The sequence below is a fragment of the Scyliorhinus canicula genome, chromosome 6, assembly GCF_902713615.1.
Source record: "Scyliorhinus canicula chromosome 6, sScyCan1.1, whole genome shotgun sequence".
In the NCBI taxonomy this organism is placed as follows: domain Eukaryota; kingdom Metazoa; phylum Chordata; class Chondrichthyes; order Carcharhiniformes; family Scyliorhinidae; genus Scyliorhinus; species Scyliorhinus canicula.
This window is the reverse complement of record NC_052151.1, coordinates 151,270,060-151,293,191: the sequence shown is the minus strand read 5'-3', so window position 1 is coordinate 151,293,191 and position 23,132 is coordinate 151,270,060. Positions and strand designations below refer to the sequence as shown.

At 43.9% G+C, this 23,132-nt stretch overlaps 1 protein-coding gene across 1 annotated transcript in view; it reads left to right on the top strand.

The window, feature by feature from the left end:
* Nucleotides 1–23,132, top strand: part of asap2a (ArfGAP with SH3 domain, ankyrin repeat and PH domain 2a) — a 211,872-nt gene that overhangs the window by 16,774 nt on the left and 171,966 nt on the right. The window contains 1 exon segment of the mRNA XM_038800288.1: nucleotides 20,270–20,342. Coding sequence (XP_038656216.1) covers nucleotides 20,270–20,342 — 73 coding nt within the window.

Sequence of the window (23,132 nt, the reverse complement as noted above, 5' to 3'; positions counted from 1 at the left end):
GAGCTAATATCCTTTCTCACTATTGTGTTAATTTCCTCTTTAACCAGCAGTGCCACACCACCACATTTTCTTTTATGCCTGTCCTTCCTAAATACTGAGAATCCTGGAACATTCATGTCTCCGTAATCCCAATTATATCATACCCATTTATGTCTATCTCCGCAATTAGTTCATCCACTTTATTGCAAATGCTCCATGTGTTAAGGCACAGACCTTTAAGTTTGCCTTTTTCACGATGCTTGCCTTGCTCCCAATATTTTTCTCTACTGCCCTGTTTGAATTTTGTCCTTGGTTTCTCCACCTATCACTTTTCTTATTCACTTTTCTACCTTTTGCTTTTATCCTTGCTTCCTCTTTCTCTGACTCCTTGCGTAGGTTCCCACTCCCCTGGCATTTTAATTTAAACCCTCCCCAATCGCTCTAGCAAATAAAGGCGACTGGCCTTTAAATTGAGCATGCCGCCCGTGACCGGCCTTTAAATGGAGAATGCTGCCCGTAACCGGCCTTTAAATGGAGAATGCTGCCCGCGACCGGCCTTTAAATTGAGAATGCTGCCCGCAACCGGCCTTTAAATTGAGAATGCCGCCCGTGACCGGCCTTTAAATGGAGAATGCCGCCCGCAACCGGCCTTTAAATGGAGAATGCTGCCTGTAACCGGCCTTTCAATGGAGAATGCTGCCCGCAACCGGCCTTTAAATGGAGAATGCTGCCCGCAACCAGCCTTTAAATGGAGAATGCTGCCCGCGACCGGCCTTTAAATTGAGCATGCCGCCCGTGACCGGCCTTTAAATGGAGAATGCTCCCCGCAACCGGCCTTTAAATTGAGCATGCCGCCCGCGACTGGCCTTTAAATTGAGCATGCCGCCCGCGACCGGCCTTTAAATGGAGAATGCCGCCCGTGACCGGCCTTTAAATGGAGAATGCTGCCCGCGACCGGCCTTTAAATGGAGAATGCCGCCCGTGACCGGCCTTTAAATGGAGAATGCCGCCCGCGACTGGCCTTTAAATGGAGAATGCTGCCCGTAACCGGCCTTTAAATGGAGAATGCTGCCCGTAACCGGCCTTTAAATGGAGAATGCTGCCCGTAACCGGCCTTTAAATGGAGAATGCCGCCCGCGACCGGCCTTTAAATTGAGAATGCTGCCCGTAACCGGCCTTTAAATGGAGAATGCTGCCCGTGACCGGCCTTTAAATGGAGAATGCTGCCCGTAACCGGCCTTTAAATGGAGAATGCCGCCCGCGACCGGCCTTTAAATGGAGAATGCCGCCCGTAACCGGCCTTTAAATGGAGAATGCTGCCCGTAACCGGCCTTTAAATGGAGAATGCCGCCCGCGACCGGCCTTTAAATTGAGAATGCTGCCCGTAACCGGCCTTTAAATGGAGAATGCTGCCCGTAACCGGCCTTTAAATGGAGAATGCTGCCCGTAACCGGCCTTTAAATGGAGAATGCTGCGCGTGACCGGCCTTTAAATTGAGAATGCTGCCCGTGACCGGCCTTTAAATGGTGAATGCTCCCCGCAACCGGCCTTTGAGAATGCCACCAGGGACAAGATTTTAAATCGAGAATGCCGCCAGCGACATGATTTTAAATTGAGAATGCCACCAGCGACCGGCCTTTAAATTGAGAATGCCACCAGCGACAGGATTTTAAATTGAGAATGCCGCCCACAACCGGCCTTTAAATTGAGAAATGTAACATGGAATGAAAGCAAATGAGATCGTTAGAACCAAGCAGGCTCACCTGTTGCATTAAAGGTAAGCAAAAATGGTGGATCGCGAAGGTAGCCAACTCCACTTGACTCATCAAGACTCCTTCACTGTCTCCCTGGATGTTGAGCTTGTTTGAGTGTTCTTGGAGCTTCATTCAGCCAGGCAAGTCGAGAGCATTCCTGAGCATTCCATCACACACTTGACTTGTGCCATTTAGGTAATGGGCAGACTTTGGGGGATCAGGAGGTGACTTACTGGTTGCAGAATTCCCAGCCTCTAATTTATTCTTGTAATCACAGTTATTTTCTAGCTACTGCAGTTAAGTTTCTGGTCAATGGGTAACATCCAGGATGTTGTTCGGAGATTTCAACAATCGGTGAATGTCAAGGGTAGATAGTTGAATTCCCTTATGTTGGAGATGATCTTTGCCTGACACTTTGTGTGGCTCATACGTTACTTGCCACTTACCAGCCTGAGCATGAATATGATCCCCATCTTAGAATTCCTACAGTGCACTCAGCCCACTGATGGGCCGGTGCAGACTCGGTCCATCGAGTCTGCACCGACTCTCCCAAGGAATGCTTCACCCTATCCCCTTAACCCCACCTAACCTTTTTTAGGGGCACTAAGGGACAATTTAGCATGGGCAATTCACCTAACCTTCACATCTTTATACTGTGGGAGGAAACTGGAGGAAACCCACGCAGACATGGGGAGAATGTGAAGATTTCACACTGACAGTTACCCAAGGCTGGAATGGAACCTGGCTCCCTGCCACTGTGAGGCAGCAGAGGTAACCACAGTGCCAACATTCCGCCCCTTGTTGCATATGGCTGTGGGCTGCTTAATATCTGAGGAGTTGCAAATGGTGCTAAGCATTGTGTAATCATTAGTGAATCTCCCCACTTCTGAACTTATAATAGAGGGAAGGTCATTTATGAAACAGCTGAAGATGGTTTTGCTGCCTCCTCTAGTTAGTAGTTTAATTGTTCACCACCATTTACAATTGGATGTGACAGGTCTGCAGAGCCTAGATTTAATCTGTTGATTGTGGGATCTCTTAGCCCTGTCTGTCATTAGCTTCTACTGTTTGGAATGTAAATAGTTCTGTGTTGTAGTATCAACTGGTTAACACATTTTTCGGTATGCCTGTTGCTGTTTCTGGCATGCCCTCCTGCGCTGTTCATTGAACCAGGCTTGATCCCCTGACTTGGTGGATATGATAGAGTGGGGGCTGTGCTAGGACATGAGATTACAGATTGTGGCTCCTGCAGGTGACCACAGTGCCTTATGGATGCCCAACTTTGAGTTGTTAGATCTGTTCAGAATCTGTACCGCTTAACATGGTGATCGTGACATACAACATTATAGAGGGTATCCACAATGTCACTTATCAATACTTTCATGGACAGATGCGTCTGTGACAGGTAGATTAGTGAGGACGAGGTCAACTGGGTCTTCCCTCTTGTTGATTCTGTCAGCAGCTGCTTCTGACCAATCTAACAATTATTTGCTTTAGGACTCTGCCACATTCGGGGTAGCATGGTGGTTAGCATAAATGCTTCACAGCTCCAGGGTCCCAGGTTCAGTTCCCGGCTGGGTCACTGTCTGTGCGGAGTCTGCACATCCTCCCCGTGTGTGCATGGGTTTTCTCCGGGTGCTCCGGTTTCCTCCCACAGTCCAAAGATGTGCGGGTTAGGTGGATTGGCCATGCTAAATTGCCCGTAGTGTCCTAAAAAGTAAGGTTAAGGGGGGGGGGGGGGGTTGTTGGGTTACGGGTATAGGGTGGATACGTGGGTTTGAGTAGGGTGATCATTGCTCGGCACAACATCGAGGGCCGAAGGGCCTGTTCTGTGCTGTACTGTTCTATGTTCTATTAGTGGGTAGTGGTGCTACCGATTACCCAGCTTCTCTTGGTAATGGACATTGAAGTGCACCACCCAAAGTACATTGTGTTTTTGCCATCCCAGTGCTTCTTCCAATAGGTGTTCAAGTGCTGTTGGTGCAATCGTAGGTGGTTTCCTTGTCCAGGTGCCACGACACATCATGATATCCAAAGTCACTGCTGCGGACTTCCAGGGCAACTCCTGATTTATACCACTGTGCAGCCACTGCTGGTGGTTTTACCCTCCCTGTGCAGCAAGACATACCCAGGGATGATGGTGGTGATGTCTGAGACATTGCCTGTAGTATAATTTGGTGTGTGTGACTTGGTGTGAAGGAAGATGTGTTTAGAGTGGCATCAGGCAGGAGTTTTTTAAAATAAATTTAGATTACCCAATTATTTTTTCTATTAAGGGGCAATTTAGCGTGGCCAATCCACCTACTCTGCACGTTTTTGGGTTGTGGGGGCGAAACCCACGCAGACACGGGGAGAATGTGCAAACTCCACACGGACAGTGACCCAGAGCTGGGATCGAACCTGGGACCTCAGCGCCGTGAGGCGGTTGTGCTAACCACTAGGCCACCGTGCTGCCCTTCATCAGGCAGGAGTTGGCGGAAATGGTGGAGGATGGTCCTTTGAATGCATAGGCTGGTGAGGTGATGAGTGAGAGCAAGTGGGACCTTGTCATGGTTATGGGTCGGAGAGTAAGGGTGAGGGCAGAGGTGTGATGGGTGGGTCACAGTTGAGTGGCCTGTCAAGCACAGTAGGGGGTAAATCTCAGTTGGGGAAGAAGGACAAACATGTCAGAAGTGCTGTTTTCGAAGGTCCAGCAGAGGTGGAGAGGCTGGGAGAATAGGATGAAGTCCTTACAGGGAGCGGAAGTGTGAGCTCACCCCCCCTGTACATCCGTTTGGGTCAAACTGACAGCTACTGAAAGCAATGCATCTCCAAACTAAAGGGCATATGATTTTTAAAAAAAAATAGTGTGGGAGGAAGCTTGTGAAACGTAAACACTAGCCTACACCTGCTGTGCCAAATGGCGTAATTTATGTTGTGAATTCTTTATCATATCTTCTATATGTGGAAGAGGATTATGAAAAATCTTTCATTATTAGAAGTGCATCAAAAAAATTTCTGTTGTCAATTATAGCCCTCAGGAGGGCAGCACGGTGGCCTAGTGGTTAGCACAACCGCCTCACGGCGCTGAGGTCCCAGGTTCGATCCCGGCTCTGGGTCACTGTCCGTGTGGAGTTTGCACATTCTCCCCGTGTCTGCGTGGGTTTCGCCCCCACAACCCAAAAATGTGCAGAGTAGGTGGATTGGCCACGCTAAATTGCCCCTTAATTGGAAAAAATAATTGGGTAATCTAGATTTATTTTTTAAAAATTAAAAAAAAATTATAGCCCTCAGTTGGTTAGATCACTAGATCAGAAAGCTGGTAATCTCTTATCTGCTGTCGACTTCTAAAGTTCTGACTTGCATATGGTAGTTTATCTCAGTAACAGCCTATGGCGGAAATTTGTGGCAGATTCTTTCCTTGAAGAATGAATGCCTGTAATACCTACAAGGTAAATCACCTATTTAGATTCCAACTGCCTCGCAAAATTAAATCTTTTGTCAATCTGGCAATTTCAGGGTTCCTCAGTATTTGATGCTAATCATTGTTTTGCTGCTGGATGAAATATTATGTAAGAAAAAGGCTTTAGTTTTAGACATTAGCATCAGGTGCAAATGTGTTTGCAGAAAATGTTTAGAATTTTATTGATATTTTAGTCAGAACAAATCATTCTGCCTTTTAGTTAGTGTCCCATGAGATTGGAAAATGCCATGTAAATGACCAAATTGATTTAAGCGTTTTGATGCTTTTCTTACTATTTGCAAATGAAAAGAAAGTGTCCTTGAGTGAAGGGAAAATCTGAGAGTGGATTCAATTTAGCAAGGTTGAGAGCTGTGATTTGTGTGTTAATTTTGGAAAGTAGCTGATATTAAAGTGGAACAATATTGTTTGGTCCGATCTGATTCCTCAAATCTTGTCCTGATTTGATTGGTAGCTGCTGCTTTTGATAGATTATTTACAAATTAGCACTATATTCAGAAAATGCATTCAACTTTATTCACTTGAAAATCTGAACGCAACTGGGATGTTCTGTGTATAGAACATAGAACATTACAGCGCAGTACAGGCCCTTCGGCCCTCCAATCTAAAGCCCATCTACACTATTCCATTATCATCCATATGTTTATCAAATGACCATTTAAATGCCCTTCATGTTGACGAGCCCACTACTGTTCAGGCAGGGCATTCCACGCCCATACTACTCTGAGTAAAGAACCTATCTCTGACATCTGTCCTATATCTATCTCCCCTCAATTTAAAGCTATGACCCCTCGTGCTAGCCATCATCATCCGAGGAAAAAGACTCTCACTGTACACCCTATCAAATCCTCTGATCATCTTGTATGCCTCTATTAAGTCACCTCTTAACCTTCTTCTCTCTAACGAAGGCAGCCTCAAGTCCCTCAGCCTTTCAGTCCATTTTTAAAATCTGAAAGGATGCAGTCAATGCGGTGTAGGGATTACAGGAGCATTAGACACCTTTCAGTGCTTTGCCCAAACTCCACTCTGCACACAAGGCAAGGCAGTATGCCATTGACTCTCAAGTTTATGCACTGTGCAATCTATATTGTAAATAATTCAAACTTAAGTTTTCATGTTTTAACAATTGCATATATAGGAACTAATGTTGAAATATCTTTAAGCAGGGCAGCATGGAGGCACAGTGGTTAGCACTGCAGCCTACGGTGCTGTGGACCTGGGTTCGAATCCTGGCTCTGGATCACTGTCCGTGTGGAGTTTGCACATTCTCTCCGTGTCTGCGTGGGTCTCACCCCCACAGCCCAAAGATGTGCAGGCTAGGTGAATTGGCCACGCTAAATTGCCCCTTAATTGGAAAAAAAATAAAAATAATTGGGTACTCTAAATTTATATTAAAAGAAGAATATCTTTAAGCACTTCCCATCGTTACTTTTTTTAAAAATCCAATTAAGAGACAGTTTAGCGTGGCCAATCCACCTACCCTGCGCATCTTTGGGTTGTGGGGTGAGACCCATGCAGACACTGGGAGAATGTGCAAACTCCACATGGACAGTGACCTGGGGCCAGGATCAAACTCTGGTCAGAGAATCCCAACAGTGCAGAAGGAGACCAATCAGCCCATCGAGTCTGCACTGAACATCTGAAAGAGCTCTCTACCTAGGCCTGTACCCTCACCCCATCCCCATAACCCAGTAACCCCACCTAACTTGGGCACTAAGGGGCAATTTAGCATGGCCAATCCACCTAACCTGCACATTTTTGGACTGTGGGAGGAAACCGGAGCAGCCGGTGGAAACCAACGCATTCATGGGAAGAATGTGCAAACTCCACACAGCCGCCCAAGGCAAGAAGAGTTGTAAAATGCTGTCCGCAGACTGGACGAAAGAATGGAGAACGCCATCCATGTTCCATCCAATGTTGTGGCTCCAGCATGCAAGCGCATCGGAATCTCCATTGGAAAGTTGGTAGCCACCTTAGAGACCCAGGTCCAGCATTTCTACTGGATTTGTGCTCATATCTGCACTTCATCGCTCTAGCCATAGCTGCATTTGAGCAGTGGCTGTGCACGAGGGAATCAGGGCACCCACCCAGAACACCAAAGGGTGCGCCAGCTGCTCCAACACTCCTTTGCCAGTGACCGTATCAACTCCAACAGATCAGGCTGAAAAGGACGCGCCTGTGCCTGAGACCCTCAAGTCCTCGGGTAATCAGAGCACACCTGCCAAAGTTATTTCAAACAGGCATAGCAGTCAGCATCTACCTCCGCTGCAGATGTCAGTGTAGCACCTAGATGTAACGGTAAGGTTAGAGAGATGAAGTATTGAACGCACACTAGTGGCAGGGATATTCACTCACTGTGTACAATTTTGTCAATATATGTTGATTAGGGGCAGCACGGGGGCACAGTGGGTTAGCACTGCAGCCTCACGGCGCCGAGGTCCCAGGTTCGATCCCGGCTCTGGGTCACTGTCCGTGTGGAGTTTGCACATTCTCCCCGTGTCTGCGTGGGTTTCGTCCCCACAACCCAAAGATGGGCAGGCTAGGTGGATTGAACACGCTGAATTGCCCCTTAAATGGAAAAAATGAATTGGGTACTCTAAATTTATTAAAAAAAATAAAAAATAAATAAAAATATATGTTGATTAGACCCTTTTGAAAGTGTCATGGATTTCAAGTATATTCTACGTCTCACAGTCATTTGAGTGTCCAAAATGTTACTCATCCACCTCCAAGGAATCACATCTCGGGTTCATAAATTCTCTTATATTTCCGTTATTCCACATCAGCAACATTAAGAAATGCATATTACTTCTGCCTGGTCAATACATCTGTCCACCGAGTTTCTCAGACAAACATGTTCTGGGTTCAGGAGAATCTCTCACCGAGATATTAATTTAACTGCTGCTGTTGCACTTATGTCTGTTTGTGGATGACACGAGTAGTTATTGCCACTTATGTTACATTTGTGTATCCCATGTGCCATTTAGAATGGTTGCTACTTTATGAGCGTCGGTTTATGAAAATTGTACTGCAAATCTTTGAAATTCAAAGGCATTCATGCCTCTGCAGGAAGATGTAGTGCCTATATTTAAGGTTTAACCGTCATTACTTGCTGAGTTCTCATTCTCTGCACCATGGCACTGAACTAGGCAAATAAGGATCCGCCCAGAGCATTGCACTTGACTGCTAGAGGAGTTAGAGTGTGTGATGTCAGGAGTGTGTTCATCTTGATGAAGCCATCTCCTTACCTCCAAAATTCTTTAATTTGATCTGAGCGGCTGCTTAGCGGGGCTTTATGTGCACCTTGGGTACAGCACAGCACTCAACTCAATGTGGAATTAATTGCATAAAAGTGCTCTCATTGACTTAGTATATCTCGATAGGAATGGCCTTTGTGAGCTGCACTGATGTTCTCAAATCCTTGCACATGCAAGGGCACATTATAGTCCATAAAGGGAAAAATTAGCCATTGGCTGTTCTGTCAATAATGACTGGTCAAGGTTTCCTGTGATTGCATGGTACTGAGTGGTAACCAAAACATTGTTCTTGTGACACATTTTGTGTGGATGATGACAAAACAAATTCAAACTTTGCTGCTTGACCTAGATGTTAATGGTTACTGCTTCCTGATGTGTGAGTGGTGATGGCAGAAAATTATGCCTCAGCACTCTGCATTGACGAGTGATAGTGACAGGAAATAGGTTTATGTCATGATGTTGCTCCCTGTTGAGCCTGCCGCACTGTTTTACATGTAAGACTGATTTGTGGATGGGCTGTCTCATTGAGTAGGTGCCATACTGACATATGTACATTTATATGTAATTTGGACTTTGTGTCTCTAAGCTGCTATACACTGTTTTGGTGAGGCCATGTGTAAAAGGACAATACGATGTAGAGTCGCTTAAAGAGGGTAGCACAAGTGGATAGCACTGTGGCTTCACAGTGCCAACGTTCCAGGTTCGATTTCACCACTGTCTGTGTGGAGTCTCGACGTTCTCCCCGTGTGTGCGTGGGTTTCCTCCGGGCGCTCCTGTTTCCTCCCACAGTCCAAAGATGTGCAGGTTAGGTGGATTGGCCATGCTAAAATGCCCTTAGTGTCCAAAAGAAAGTTACGAGGGGTTATTGGGTTACGGGGATAGAGTGGAAGTGAGGGCTTAAGTGGGTCGGTGCAGACTTGATGGGCCGAATGGCCTCCTGCACTGTGTGTTCTATGTATTACAAGCTGCCAAACTGAACAAGCGTCAGTTATTTCATCGCTGTTTCACTCGAGAGGAGGAAGGAACATTCCTAAATATGCTTATAATTTGGCAGTTCTCTTTATGGAACTTGATGTTATCGGAGTGGCTCTTCAGTTGTCGCTATATATAGAGAATGAAAAATGGTGTTACTTAAAATACCAGTTATCCTAGAAGAATTATAGAATCTCTACAGTGCAGCAGGATGCTATTCGGCCCATCGAGTCTACTGTCCCTCTGAAAGAGCACCCTACCTAGTCCCATAACCCCACCTAACCGTTAGATGCTAAAGGCCAATTTTGCATGGCCAATCCAGTTAACCTGCACATCTTTGGACTATTGGAGGAAACCCACGCAGGCATGGAGAGAACGTGCAAACTCCACACAGTCCAAGGTTGGAATTTAACTCGGGACTCTGGTGCTGTGAGGTAGCAGTGCTAACCACTGTGCCACCTTGCTGCCCTTTAGTAGACTTTCTGTACTCCTCGATGTGAAAGGATTAACCAAACATTATTTTGAAAGGCAATTGAAAAACTAATTCTTTCTTCCTTTGAGAATTAACTTTTTCTCTAGAAAATAATTGCAAAAGCTAAACGTTGCGACCTCTTGTTTGCTCTAGAAAACCATAACCAATGTTAAATGTAGGTGTTAAGGAAAAATTAAGACTAAGTTTAACTGAGCTGTTGCATAATTTGTAATTGTTCCATGATTTAAATGGTAAACAGCATACACTTGTAATTTTAGAACATTTCTGTGAGATTTGAGAGGGAATGGAAATTTGCCACTACAATAACAACTTACTTGCATAGTACCTTAATATAAAATGATCATCTTACAGTGAGATTGACATGTAGGAAGCCTGGTCCTGCCAAACATCCTCCTTGGGGCAATTATGGGTGGGCAACAAATGTTGGCCTAGTCAGTGGTACGTACATTCCATGAAGGTGCAAAATAATATATGACACATAGAGTAAATGTCTCTAGCCCACAATACGACACCAACCCCACCCCCCAAGAGAATTAGAGTGTCAGCTGCTCGTTTCGTTTTATCCCATTGCAAAAAAATAAATATAGGGAAAATTAATATGATTAGATAATGGTGATGTCAAACAAGAGAAGTACAATATAATTATGGTCTTTATCATGACTACCTTTGTGGTCAGCTTTGTTAGATCCGTTTCCTTCATACTCATTTCAAACTGGTGTAAACTCGTGTCTCGTTCTGAGCACGAAGGTGGGAAACATTTGAACACATTTCATTTTTCTCTTGTATCTGTAGAAAATAAGTACTTATTTTCTCAGTTCAATGGTAAGGAAGGACGGAAAGACGGTGAATTAGGCATGAAATCCAATAAGCAAGGAGCAAAATAGATGGGGGCACCTCTACACCCCGGGAACTAGCCCTAGCCCTATTCACTCCTATGTACAACGCAACCCTTTCAGTTTCCCACTGGTGGTACAGTGGTCAGTACTGCTGCCTCACAGCGCAAGGGACCCCGGCTTGATTCCAGCCTTGGGTGACTGTTTGGAATTTGCATGCTCTCCTGTGTCTGCATGGGTTTCCTCTGGATGTTTTGGGTTCCTCCCGCAGTCCAAAGATGCGCAGATTGGGTGGATTGACCGTGCTAAATTGCTCCTTGGTGTCTAGGACTGTGCAGGTTGGATTACGGGATGGGGCAGGGTGGTCGATCTGGGTGGAGTGCACTTTCGGAGGGTCAGTGCAGATTTGATAACCAAGCCCTATTTCTTATTCAACCACTCCTGGAGTGAATTGATCTTTCAGCACAGTCCTAAAAATTAAAAAAAAAACGTTGTTCTGGTCCGGTATCTTAGCCACTGTTTGAATCTGATCAGGTGCCTGTAATAAAATTGGAGGCCCGTTGCTGGGATTCCTACGTATAATTCCTTGTTTGGCTTGGGGTTATTGAACTTGAAGACAGCGAGTGTGTGTGGGACGATTGCATTCTTTCCAGGTTTGAGATTTGAATAGGGAGTGACTGGAGATGGCTCCTACAGTTGAAAAGATTTCCTGCGTGTGGAAAATGATTTGCAAGGGGAAATCTAAAACGAAGCGTTCAAGTTTGGCAGCAAAACTGCAATTAGCCTTGCCTAAAGGGGCGAAGTAGGAAGAGATAATACAAACCATAGCTTAATATCTAAACTTACCAGTCACACAGTCTAACCTATTAGAATTAGCTAGAATCAAATTTAAAATGAAGAAATTGGATATGCAGCAAAAACTGAGAGATATGGAGATGACAAACAAAACCGAAGAAAAAAAGTGTCTTTCAAAGGGAAAGATTAACAAAGGAAGGAGAGAGAGAGAGATTGGCCATGGCAAAAGCAAAGTAAAAAGAACATTTGAACTTTAGAAACTGGCACTTTAAGGAGAACGACTTAAAAGGCAGGAGCTGAGGAAGGTTTAGACGAAGAGGAAACACTTCCTAGTCAAAAGCATTGTAGGAAAATGATTATTTTGGAGGAATTTAAAGATTCACTTCCTGCAGTAGTGAGAACTCATGGAAGAACAAAGAGTTAAATGGCTTGACAGGCCACAGAAATGGCTGATGATTTAGAATTGGTGCATAAAGCGGTGTGGTGTTCAACATCAATTTCAATCTGTGAAGGATAGATACTGGGGAAATTAGAAATTTACAGGTGGTCAATGCAAAGGAGGTGTAGTTGGTGATAAGGAGTGCGCTTCAGAGTAAAGAGGAAACCAATGATAGTGGTAGAGCGATAAGAAAACTTGAATGTTTTCATTGTAATAAAGTTGGACATGTGAAGTCGCAGTGTTTATAGTTTAAGAAAAGTACAGGCAAGACAGACTGGGTAAATGAGGATAAGCGAATGGGGTTTATTAAAGTGGCAGGAAAAACGATTGTCGCAGTGAAAGAGGTGCCACAGAGTGTACAACCTGTTCAGAGGCTGGTGGATAAGCAGAAAGCAGAACTTTTTAAGGATTGTATTTGTGAGGGTAAAGTTTACTTGTGCACCAGGTGGAGTAGGTAAGGACTTAAGGGATACAGGAGCAAGTCAATCTTTAATGGTGAGAGATAAGGAGATATGTGGTTTCGAAGGAGCATTGTCAGAAAAGGTGGGAATATGGTGGATTAGAGGTGACAGCAGTAGTGTGCCACTATGTAAGGTAAACCTAGAGAGGCCGAAGTGGTGCAAAGATAGTGGTAAGAGGGGCAGCCCGGTGGCCTAGTGGTTAGCACAGCTGCCTCACGGCGCTGAGGTCCCAGGTCGAATCCCGGCTCTGGGTCACTGTCCGTGTGGAGTTTGCACATTCTCCCCGTGTCTGCGTGGGTTTCACCCCCACAACCCAAAAATGTGTAGAGTAGGTAGATTGGCCACACTAAATTGCCCCTTAATTGGAAAAATAATTGGGTAATCTAAATTTTAAAAAAAGATAGTGGGAAGAATAGAAAAATTACCATTTTTAGGGGAACAATTTATCCTAAGTAATGATCTAGCTGGATCACTGGTGGTCAAAAGGGAAGTTGGTGAGTTAGCGGTCAGAGACTGTTGTTGGACTATGTATCAAACTTTAGAGAGAGATTAAACAGGAATGGTGAGTTGTTGAGAAAGTATTTAAAAATGTCACAAAACGTGATGAAGAAAGAGGCAGATAAGAAATCAAAAATTCGCAATTTTGTTCGTGGGAGAAATTACCGGTATTGTTACCAACGGTAGAGGAACGATTAAAAGCATGATTTAGTGGACCATATCAGATTGAAAGGAAACTGAGTGAGGTGAATTATTTGATGAGATTGCCAGACAAGGAGGACTCGTGTTAATATGGTCAAAAGGCATTTTGATAGAGAAGGAAAGACGGAGGAAGTGTTATTCATTGTGACTCTGGAGAAGAGATAAATCGAAACAATTCTGAATTTGACATGCCTCAAATTAAATTGAATAATGAGGAAGTATTCAAAAATCAGCATAATTCATTGAGTTACCTTTTGGAGAAAATCAAAATGACTTGAAAGAGTTATTACAGTCGCATAGAGCTGTATGAGGATAACTTGGGACGTATGAAAGTAATTATGCATAATGTAGATATCAGATATGCTTTTCCCATTAAACAACACCCATGCAGGCTCAATCCACTAAAGACAGCACAGGTACAAACTGACATGGCTGATTTATGTAAATGCAAGCAGAACTCATTGACAGCGTTAATGAAGAACGGAAGGCGAGGGAGCAGCTGGCATGGGAACTTCATCCAGCAGAAATTCACCCAGCAGAACTTCATCCAGCCCAGCAGATGGTATCAGTGATGGTTACATGGAGGAGAAAGCTAGCTTGGAAAGACAAATTCGAGAGAGTTGAGATCCAGCATCAGATTGTGCAGGAACTCCAGCATACTAGCAATCATCTGCATGAGATCAAACAGGAGAGACAACAACTTTAACCAGGGAAAGAGCTACTCACAAGACAACAGGTTGCAATGAAAGAAACTGCAGGAACCGTGGAGCTCCCAAGAGCAGTCAAATTCCCTTCACAATGGTGACACAGGAAGTGATCTCATTAGGATGTGGTCAGGAGGGACAGATGATGAACAGAACCTGTCTCACCATTTCACACAGCATTGTCTGTGGTTGAATCCGCAATGCGGAGGTTGAAGAGTTGGTTCAAATGTAGCCAGGGTATTCAGTAAACTTTCAACGTGAAATGACTGGTGTTTTACACTGTCCAAATGCACCAGCTGTTTATTCTTGGCTATCCTCAACAGACAGCAAAGGAAGCCGAATACAAAACTGTTGAAAAAGGTGAAGGACTGATGAATGTTCCAACATCGATCAACAATCTGTCTTGCTATCAAGTGGAAAGCTCTGCTGGTAAAGCCAGGCAACCTCATGTAACTGAATTATTGATGAAGTTTTGTTATATAAAATTATGGAGACTATCACAGAGACCATCTTTGTTTGATGATACCAGAACTACTTGGACAGAGCTACTACAAAAGTTTGTCTGAGATAATTGCTGATAATTATCACGACTGTGACATGGGAGAATACTACTCTGACTGTACTTGTGATGTTTGCTTGGTGAAAAAATTATAGCATGTATTGGGAAGCACGGTAGCACAAGTGGATAGCACTGTGGCTTCACAGCGCCATGGTCCCAGGTTTGATTCCCCGCTGGGTCACTGTCTGTGCGGAGTCTGCACCTTCTCCCCATGTCTGCGTGGGTTTCCTCCAGGTGCTCCGGTTTCCTCCCACAGTCCAAAGACGTGCAGGTTGGGTGGATTGGCCATGATAAATTGCCCTTAGTGACCAAAAAGGTTAGGAGGGATTATTGGGTTACGGGGATAGGGTGGAAGTGAGGGCTTAAGTGGGTTGGTGCAGACTCGAGGAGCCGAATGGCCTTCTTCTGCACTGTATGTTCTATGTAGAATGTAAATTGTAGGTAACCTCAAGAAATCTTTAAAGGTGCAAAGGGTTCTGAAAGTTAAGTTATTTGTGTATATTAATGGTTCATTTTTGTCTTCAGGCGGGAGGTGTCACGATAGTGAGGGATCGAAGATGTAGTGGGGAATTTAGGGGTGAACAGACTAAGGGTACAGCTGCTAGCACTGAGTCAGAGGTATATGCATACATTGCCTGAATTACATTGTCCCGTTCAGAATAAAACACGTCAGTGGGGATACACAGGATTCCCCTGTTCAGCCAGGGTGGTTCACCCAAGATCCATTGTCCTCAGGGACACTGATCAGACTAACCATTAGCAGATTACAGAGTCTGGTGGCTTCTTTTGTCTGGATGTTAAATGCTTTTTCATAACATAGGCCTGTTCTTTTGTGTAAATGGGAGTGGGCAATCCAAACCCAGATAGCGACGATGAGTTCAAGTCTGGACAACCCATGACCGAACCGTTGTTTGAAGGGCTGGGCAGAGAGAGAGAGAGATAAAGATTCCTGTTCGAACAGGCGGGTGCATAAGGATTTGGAAAGCCAACATTTGACACGTGTAATAGAAACCAGTTGGCTTCAATAATCATTTCAGATACAATAATCTTTAAAACTACATTTCTAATACTGCTGTGCTGGCATGTGTGTATTTTCCTCTAGTTCGTAGATCCTTCATAACATCAGTGTTTTGTTTTGAAAAAAGTATTGCACATCTGGTTATACTTGTAGCTAAATATATGTTTTTACATAAGGTTATTGGCATAGTTTTAGAGGTAAAGCTAAAGTATATACTTACTGTCTATTTTGGGAGTTAACAGCATCAAGTCCAATTTTCTTCTTTTGCACTGTCATTTTAAGTGTATTTACTGGTTAGTGACAGCCACAAGAATAAGTTGACGAGTTGACCTCAGCAGCAGATCCATGGGGAAATAATACTTTGCAGTGGTAACTAGAGGTTTTCTATGCAGCTGTGCCACCTCCAAGGAAGAGCTTGTTTAACTAGTAGATTTGAGTATTTTATCACTGCAATAATCCACTATTTCTTCATTAGGAAAGTGGAAGAAGAGAGGGAAAAGGTTTTGCAGATTTTATTTGAACGCTGGAAAGCCAATAAATACTGTATAATTGGGTGTAGGAAAGAGCAAGCAAAGTTAAGAGTCGCAGGTGCACAACAGTGCCATGGAGGCAAAGTCATGAAACGTTAAAAGTAGCAGAGACATTATGGTATCGAGCACGGTGGTGCAGTGGTTAGCACTGAGACTACGGTGCTGAGCACCTGGGTTCGAATCCCGGCCCTGGGTCACTGTCCGTGTGGAGTTTGTACATTCTCCCCGTGTCTGCGTGGGTTTTGCTCCCACAACCCAAAGATGTGCAGGCTAGGTGGATTGGCCACACTAAATTGCCCCTTAATTGGAAAGAAAATAATTGGGAACACCAAATTTATTTTAAAAATGATAGCAATCACAAATTTTCTTTTCTCTGCAATGCATTCACTTTGTTTGGATAATACAGTTCATTATAAAATAGAGGCAAATGACCAGATTCCAAAGCATTTATTTTCCAGGTCAACTAGACTGGTAGCTGATGGAATTCGTTCTGTAGGATGCATGAGGCTAAAATTAGAGAGCATCACAATTCTGGGAAGATTGTAGAGCAGAGGTGTATAGTTATAATCTGGGGCTCAAATGTAACTTTGGTAAATCCTGGTTGTTTGCAAGAGGGATGGTAACTCTGACATAGATTATCTAACATTTTGTTTCAAAATTCTTGTGCCTAATCGCGAGGAAGTTGGAGGAAGTAGGAAGTTGAAATGGAGGCGGTGGCATAGTGGTATTGTCGTGAACTAGTAAACCAGAGACCCAGAGTAATGCTCTGGGGATCCAAGCTAAAATCCCGCCACTCGCAATGAAATTTGAATTCTATAAAAATCTGGAATTAAAATGTCTAATGATGACGGTGAAACCATTGTCAATTGTTGTAAAAACCCATCTGGTTCGCTAATGTCTTTAGGGAAGGAAATCTGGAGTCACATGTTGTCCTTCGCTCTCATTGGCTCATGCTCGCTCTGGCTCATGCGCTCTTGCTCAGTGTCACTTCCTCTCGCTCTCACTCAAACTCGCACTCGCTTCCGTTCAAACTCGCACTCGCTTCCGTTCAAACTCGCACTCGCTTCCGTTCAAACTCGCACTCGCTTCCGTTCAAACTCGCACTCGCTTCCGTTCAAACTCGCACTCGCTTCCGTTCAAACTCGCACTCGCTTCCGTTCAAACTCGCACTCGCTTCCGTTCAAACTCGCACTCGCTTCCGTTCAAACTCGCACTCGCTTCCGTTCAAACTCGCACTCGTTTGCAAACTCGCCCGCACTCCCCCTCTCGCCCGCGCTCTCCCCCCTCGCCTGCGCACCCCCCCTCGCCTGCGCACCCCCCCTCGCCCGCGCACCCCCCCTCGCCCGCGCTCCCCGTCTTGCCCTCTCATAGAACATTGCAGCGCAGTACAGGCCCTTCGGCCCTCGATGTTTCACCGACCTGTGAAACCACTCTAAAGCCCAACTACACTGTTCCCTTATCATCCATATGTTTATCCAATGACCATTTCAATGCCCTTAATGTTGGCAAGTCCACTACTGTTGCAGGCGGGGGCATTCCACGGCCCATACTACTCTCTGAGATAAGAACCTACCTCTGACATCTGTCCTATATCCTATCTCCCTTCAATTGAAAGCTATGTCCCCTCGTGCTAGCCATCACCATCTGAGGAAAAAGGCTCTCACTGTCCACCCTAATCTAATCCTCTGATCATCTTGTATGCCTCAATTAAGTCCCCTCTTAACCTTCTTCTCTCTAACGAAAAACAGGCCTTAAGTCCCTCAACATTTCCTCATAAGATCTTCCCTCCATACCAGGCAACATCCTGGTAAATCTCCTCTGCACCCTTTCCAATGCTTCCACATCCTTCCTGTAATGCGGCAACCAGAACTGCACTAAATACTCCAACACCAAAGTTTTGTACAGCTGCAACATGATCTCATGGATCCGAAACTCAATCCCTCTACCAATAATAGCTAACACACCATACGCCTTCTTAACAACCCTCTCAACCTGGATGGCAACTTTCAGGGATCTATGTACGTGGACACCGAGATCTCTCTGCTCATCCACACTACCAAGAATCTTACAATTAGCCCAGTACTCTGTCTTCCTGTTACTCCTTCCAAAATGAATCACCTCACACTTTTCTGCATTAAACTCCATTTGCCACCTCTCAGCCCAGCTCTGCAGCTGTAACCCGCAACATCCTTCCGCACTGTCCACAACTCCATCAACCTTAGTGTCATCTGCAAATTTACTCACCCATCCTTCTACCCCCTCCTCCTGGTCATTTATAAAAATGACAAACAGCAATGGCCCCAAAACAAATTCTTGTGGTACACCACTAGTAACTGAACGCCAGGCTGAACATTTCCCATCAACCACCACCCTCTGTCTTCTTACAGCTAGCCAATTTCTGATCCAAACTGCTAAATCACCCTGAATCCCATGCCTCTGTATTTTCTGCAATAACCTACCGTGGGGAACCTTATCAAACGCTTTACTGAAATCCATATACACCACATCAACTGCTTTAACCCTCGTCCACCTGTTTGGTCCACCTTCTCAAAGAACTCAATAAGGTTTGTGAGGCATGACCTAACCTTCACAAAACCGTGTTGACTATCCCTAATCAAATTATTCCTATCTAGATGATTATAAATCCTATCTCTTATAAACCTTTCCAAGACTTTGCCACAACAGAATAAGGCTCACTGGTCTATAGTTACCGGGGTTGTCTCTACTCCCCTTCTTGAACCAAGGGGGCAACATTTGCTATCCTCCAGTCTTCTGGCTCTATTCCTGTAGACAATGATGACATAAAGATCAAAGCCAAATGCTTAGCAATCTCCTCCCTAGCTTCCCAGAGAATCCTAGGATAAATCCCATCTGGCCCAGGTGACTTATCTATTTTCACACTTTCCAGAATTGCTAGCATCTCCTCGTTATGAACCTCAAGCCCTTCTAGTCTAGTTGCCTGTAACTCAGTATTCTCCTCGACAACATTGTCTCTTTCCTGTGTGATTACCGATGAAAAATATCGATTTAACACCTCTCCTATCTCCTCAGACTCCACATACAACTTCCCACTACTCCCGCGCTCTCTCGCTCACTTGGTGTAGAGCTAACATATAGGCATGGCTAGAAGATTGGCTAGTTAACAGGAAACAGTAGGCATAAGTTGTTGGGGCACTAAAAAGTTTTACAATTTATATAAATGACTTGGATGAAGGGACCAAAGGTTGCTAAATTTGCTGATGATACAAAGGTCAGAAAGTAAGGTGTAAAGGGCTACAGGGGGATATAGATAGATTAAGTGAGTGGGAAAACATCTATCAAATGGAGTGTAATGTGGGCAAATGTGAAATGATCCATTTTGGCAGGAAGATTATTGCCGAGCTCTGAGATGCAGAGGGCTGCACGAATCACAATAGGCTGATACGTAGGCACAGCAAATACTTAGGAAAGCGAATAGAATTTTATACTTTATTGCAAGGGGCGTTGTATATAAAACCAAAATACTGCAGATGCTAGGAATCTGAAATAAAATAGAAAATGCTGGATAAAATTCAGCTGATCTGGCAGCATCTGGAGAGGTCTTTTTAAAAGTAGGGAGGTTATGCTTCAGTTGTACAGGACACTGGTGTAACCACATCTGGAATACTGCACACAGTATTGGTCACCTTATTTAAGGAAGCATATAAATGTGTTGCAAGGAGTTCAAAGATGGTTTCATAAACTATTACCAGGAATGGGTAGTATGTCTTATGAGGAAAGGTTGAGAGTTTATAAGGGTAAGCAACAACTTGATTGAAACCTATAAGATCCGGGGGGGGGGGGGGGGGGGGGGGGGGGGGGGGGGATTTTTAAGACGGGTAGATAGATTCTTGATAAACAAGGGGGGGGTGAAAAGTTATTGGGGGTAGGTAGGAGGTTACAATCAGATCAGTCATGATCATGTTGAATGGCAGAAGAGGCTTGAGTGGTCTACCCCTCCTAATTCGTGTGTGTGTGTGTCAAAATACTGTGGATGCTGAAATAAACACAGGATGCTGGAAATTCTCAACAGGTCAGGTAGCATCTGTAGAAGGGAAAGCAGCTAACCTTTCCAGTCAACAACCTTTCAATAGAATTGGGAATAGTTAGAAATGTAATAGGTTTTAAGCAGCAGTTGAAATAGGAGCAAGTGGAAAAAGAACAAAAAAGGCCTTCAATGGTGTTGAAGACAGGATACATTTAAATGACAAAAATGTCCCAATTGGTTTTCAATTGTCTTTTCCTGTTATTAACTGCCTTGCTTTCTCCCTTATGTATGCTTTATTTTCTATTTTTAGGCATTGGATGTGGATCGTGGAGTGCTACAAAAAATGAAGAAATCTGTCAAAGCTATCTATACATCTGGATTAGGTAAGAAGCTGCTTTAATACTTGATATGATGGAAGGCATAGAAGAAAATACTTGGAAACTGAACATCCTGAAAATGTAATTATCTTCTGTTCTCATTCCATATCAAGGTTAATGAAACTGAAATACCCCATTGTGGAATAGGCTATAGTGTCACAAAATAATTTTAACCATCTTGTGGAACTGAGGTTTGGGTCCTCCTATCCTTTGGGGAAGAGGAGCTGAAATCTTGGTACATAAATTAAAACCCATTAGCCTCAGAGAGAGCTCGAGTCAGAAGTGTTATTACAGATGTTGACTTTGCCACTGCTACCTGTTGTCATTGAACACACCGGGGCAAGAAATTAGGCTTGTTAGCATCTGGCTTTTAGAGCACCGAAGTGCCCAGGAATTCCAAAATAATGTATGCAGCAAACACACACTTCTGAAGTGAATCGTAAAATGTTGATTTGATGCCAGTGGTGCAATTTCGGAACTTAATGCTCCAGGCGAATACTCTCCTGTAGCCTTGTACAGCTGAACAATTGTCCAACTACAGGCAGGATTCCATCCCCCAAACAGTGCTAATTCAAGGGATCATCCACGTTTTTGTCAGTTACCAGCTGATTTATTCTTAATGTTGCTACAATTCTACAAGTGTTTGGCCTTTACCAGAGATGTTTCAATTTACAAAGGTTTACAGGTACAATACAAATGTGTCAGGTACTGATAGACCTTTTGCGAACTTCAAGACTTCTGCACAAACTAGTTGCTCCTAAACATGGGGGCACATTGTGAGCATTGCCCTTGGAATGCAGATGATTTGGGGAATGAACAGACCCCACAGACCAGGACAGGCTTGTGGAAGAGGAAGGAGTAGAATGGGGAGATGGGGATCACGACACCCATCAAGGGTATTGAGAGAGCAATCATCCAACTTGATCCTCAGGAATATCCTCAGGATAAAACAATGTGTGAGACATCTGTGCTTCAATGTCCGACTGAAAGTTGGCACATGCTGCGGCCACAAGTGTAACCTTGGAGACGAGCAAAGTATATATTGCCAGTGGCTCCGGAGGTGACTAGACCATGAACCTTTATGCATCTTCTTCCAGGCTGGAGGTTGTAATCATGCACTTTCAGAGACTTCAAAGGTTTTATTTACAAGGATCTACACAAGCAATTGCATGTCTGCTGTTAGCTTTGGAGTGCCTCCGTCTAAGAGAACACCTCGCTACCCCTGGAGTGATTCCCCACTCTGAGTCCCTTTTGGTCACCCAGACCAGGTGGCCTTTTCTCTGCTGTGTTGCCTTCAAAGTGACATTCACCATACATGTATTACAACATCTCACAGTTTACTGTCCACCATTGCATAAGGGAGATCACTGAGACTCTTGATTTATTGCAAGCTAAATATATATTTTTTAAACCAGAAACAATAGTCGTAGTGAACATACAGCATTTCAAGGGTTGCTGCTCTCTCCATCCTGAAGGGTGCCATTGGATCTACTCATAGTGCTTTTCAGATGTTGCATGCCAACTCATCCATGTAAGAACCAAAAAGGATTCCATTCCTTCAGCATTTTGTTGGTCTGTGACCATAGGGAGTGCATCATGCAAGTCAAAACCTTATTTGCTGGAAGTAGATATAATGTCACTGTTATGTGATGAATGTAGGAATTTCAGATATATTGTATTATAAGTATTTGGTGAAGTAAAGGTTGAAAGCCTGGGATAGAGTGTGTTTGACTGTTGAAATCCCCGTTTAAAAAGATTCTTAGGTTGAAACACAAAGCTTTTGGGAGCCAGCAGTGCAACTAACCATCGTATAAGCTTGAACTAATGCAATTTTGTTTTGATTATGGGGATTCCCTGGGGAGATGATTAATTTTCAGCTTGGTGAGATGATATCATTGATGGGTGGCTTTTTGAGTAATCATTTCCAGTTCAGTTCTAATCTCGCTGAAGCTGAGACTTCAAGTAAGGCAATCTTTTGTCACTGTAGGTTACTTAAGAGGTTAGCAGTATTTAAAGCAGTGCAAACTTGTCTAAGGACAAGGGGGGTTGAAACAAGCCACTTGAAATTCTTTTGAAGACATAGAGCTAGAGTTGCTGCTTGGGTCTGACCATAAAGCAGTATCATGAGATCTATTTCTCAAAAAATATCTCTAGAAAGCAAGTATTCCTCTGTGCCATTGGTATTTAAGATGGATTGAGAACTGAGAGTTTTTGTTCTTGTTTAAGTGGGAATAAAGATAGCTATATTGAGTGGTATTGTTTAAGAGGTAATTGTAAGTATTTTCTGGTATGATGTTAAAGATTTTAATACTGTGCTAATAATAAGGTTTGTTTCAATATACCAAATCTCTATTTCTTCGTGTAATCATTCCTGGGAGCAAAGTATCCTTTCCTCATAGTCTTTCCTCATAGTCTTACATAATTAAAATAAAATATTGGAGTTTCTGTCCAATATCCTAGCTACTATTGGGGTCTGATCTGGGATCTTGGTGGTTCTGTCAGTCAACTGTGCCAGTTTGAATTACCATGGCAAACCATAAGCTGGCTACTAGATAACAAAGACTATTGACGACGACATGGCTGATGTTCCTGGTGCACAATCCATGCATACATACAGCATTGACACAATTAAGGCTATGCTGCAACAGAAAATACAAGAGGGCAGATTATTGACCTGCTGACACACCCTTTCCACTTCATGAACATCTTGCAGAGGAGGAGAGGCAATCTTGATGGTTGCTTTCTGCTCTGGCTGCCAATAAAGAACTTAGTCACCAATAACCACAACTTCAATCT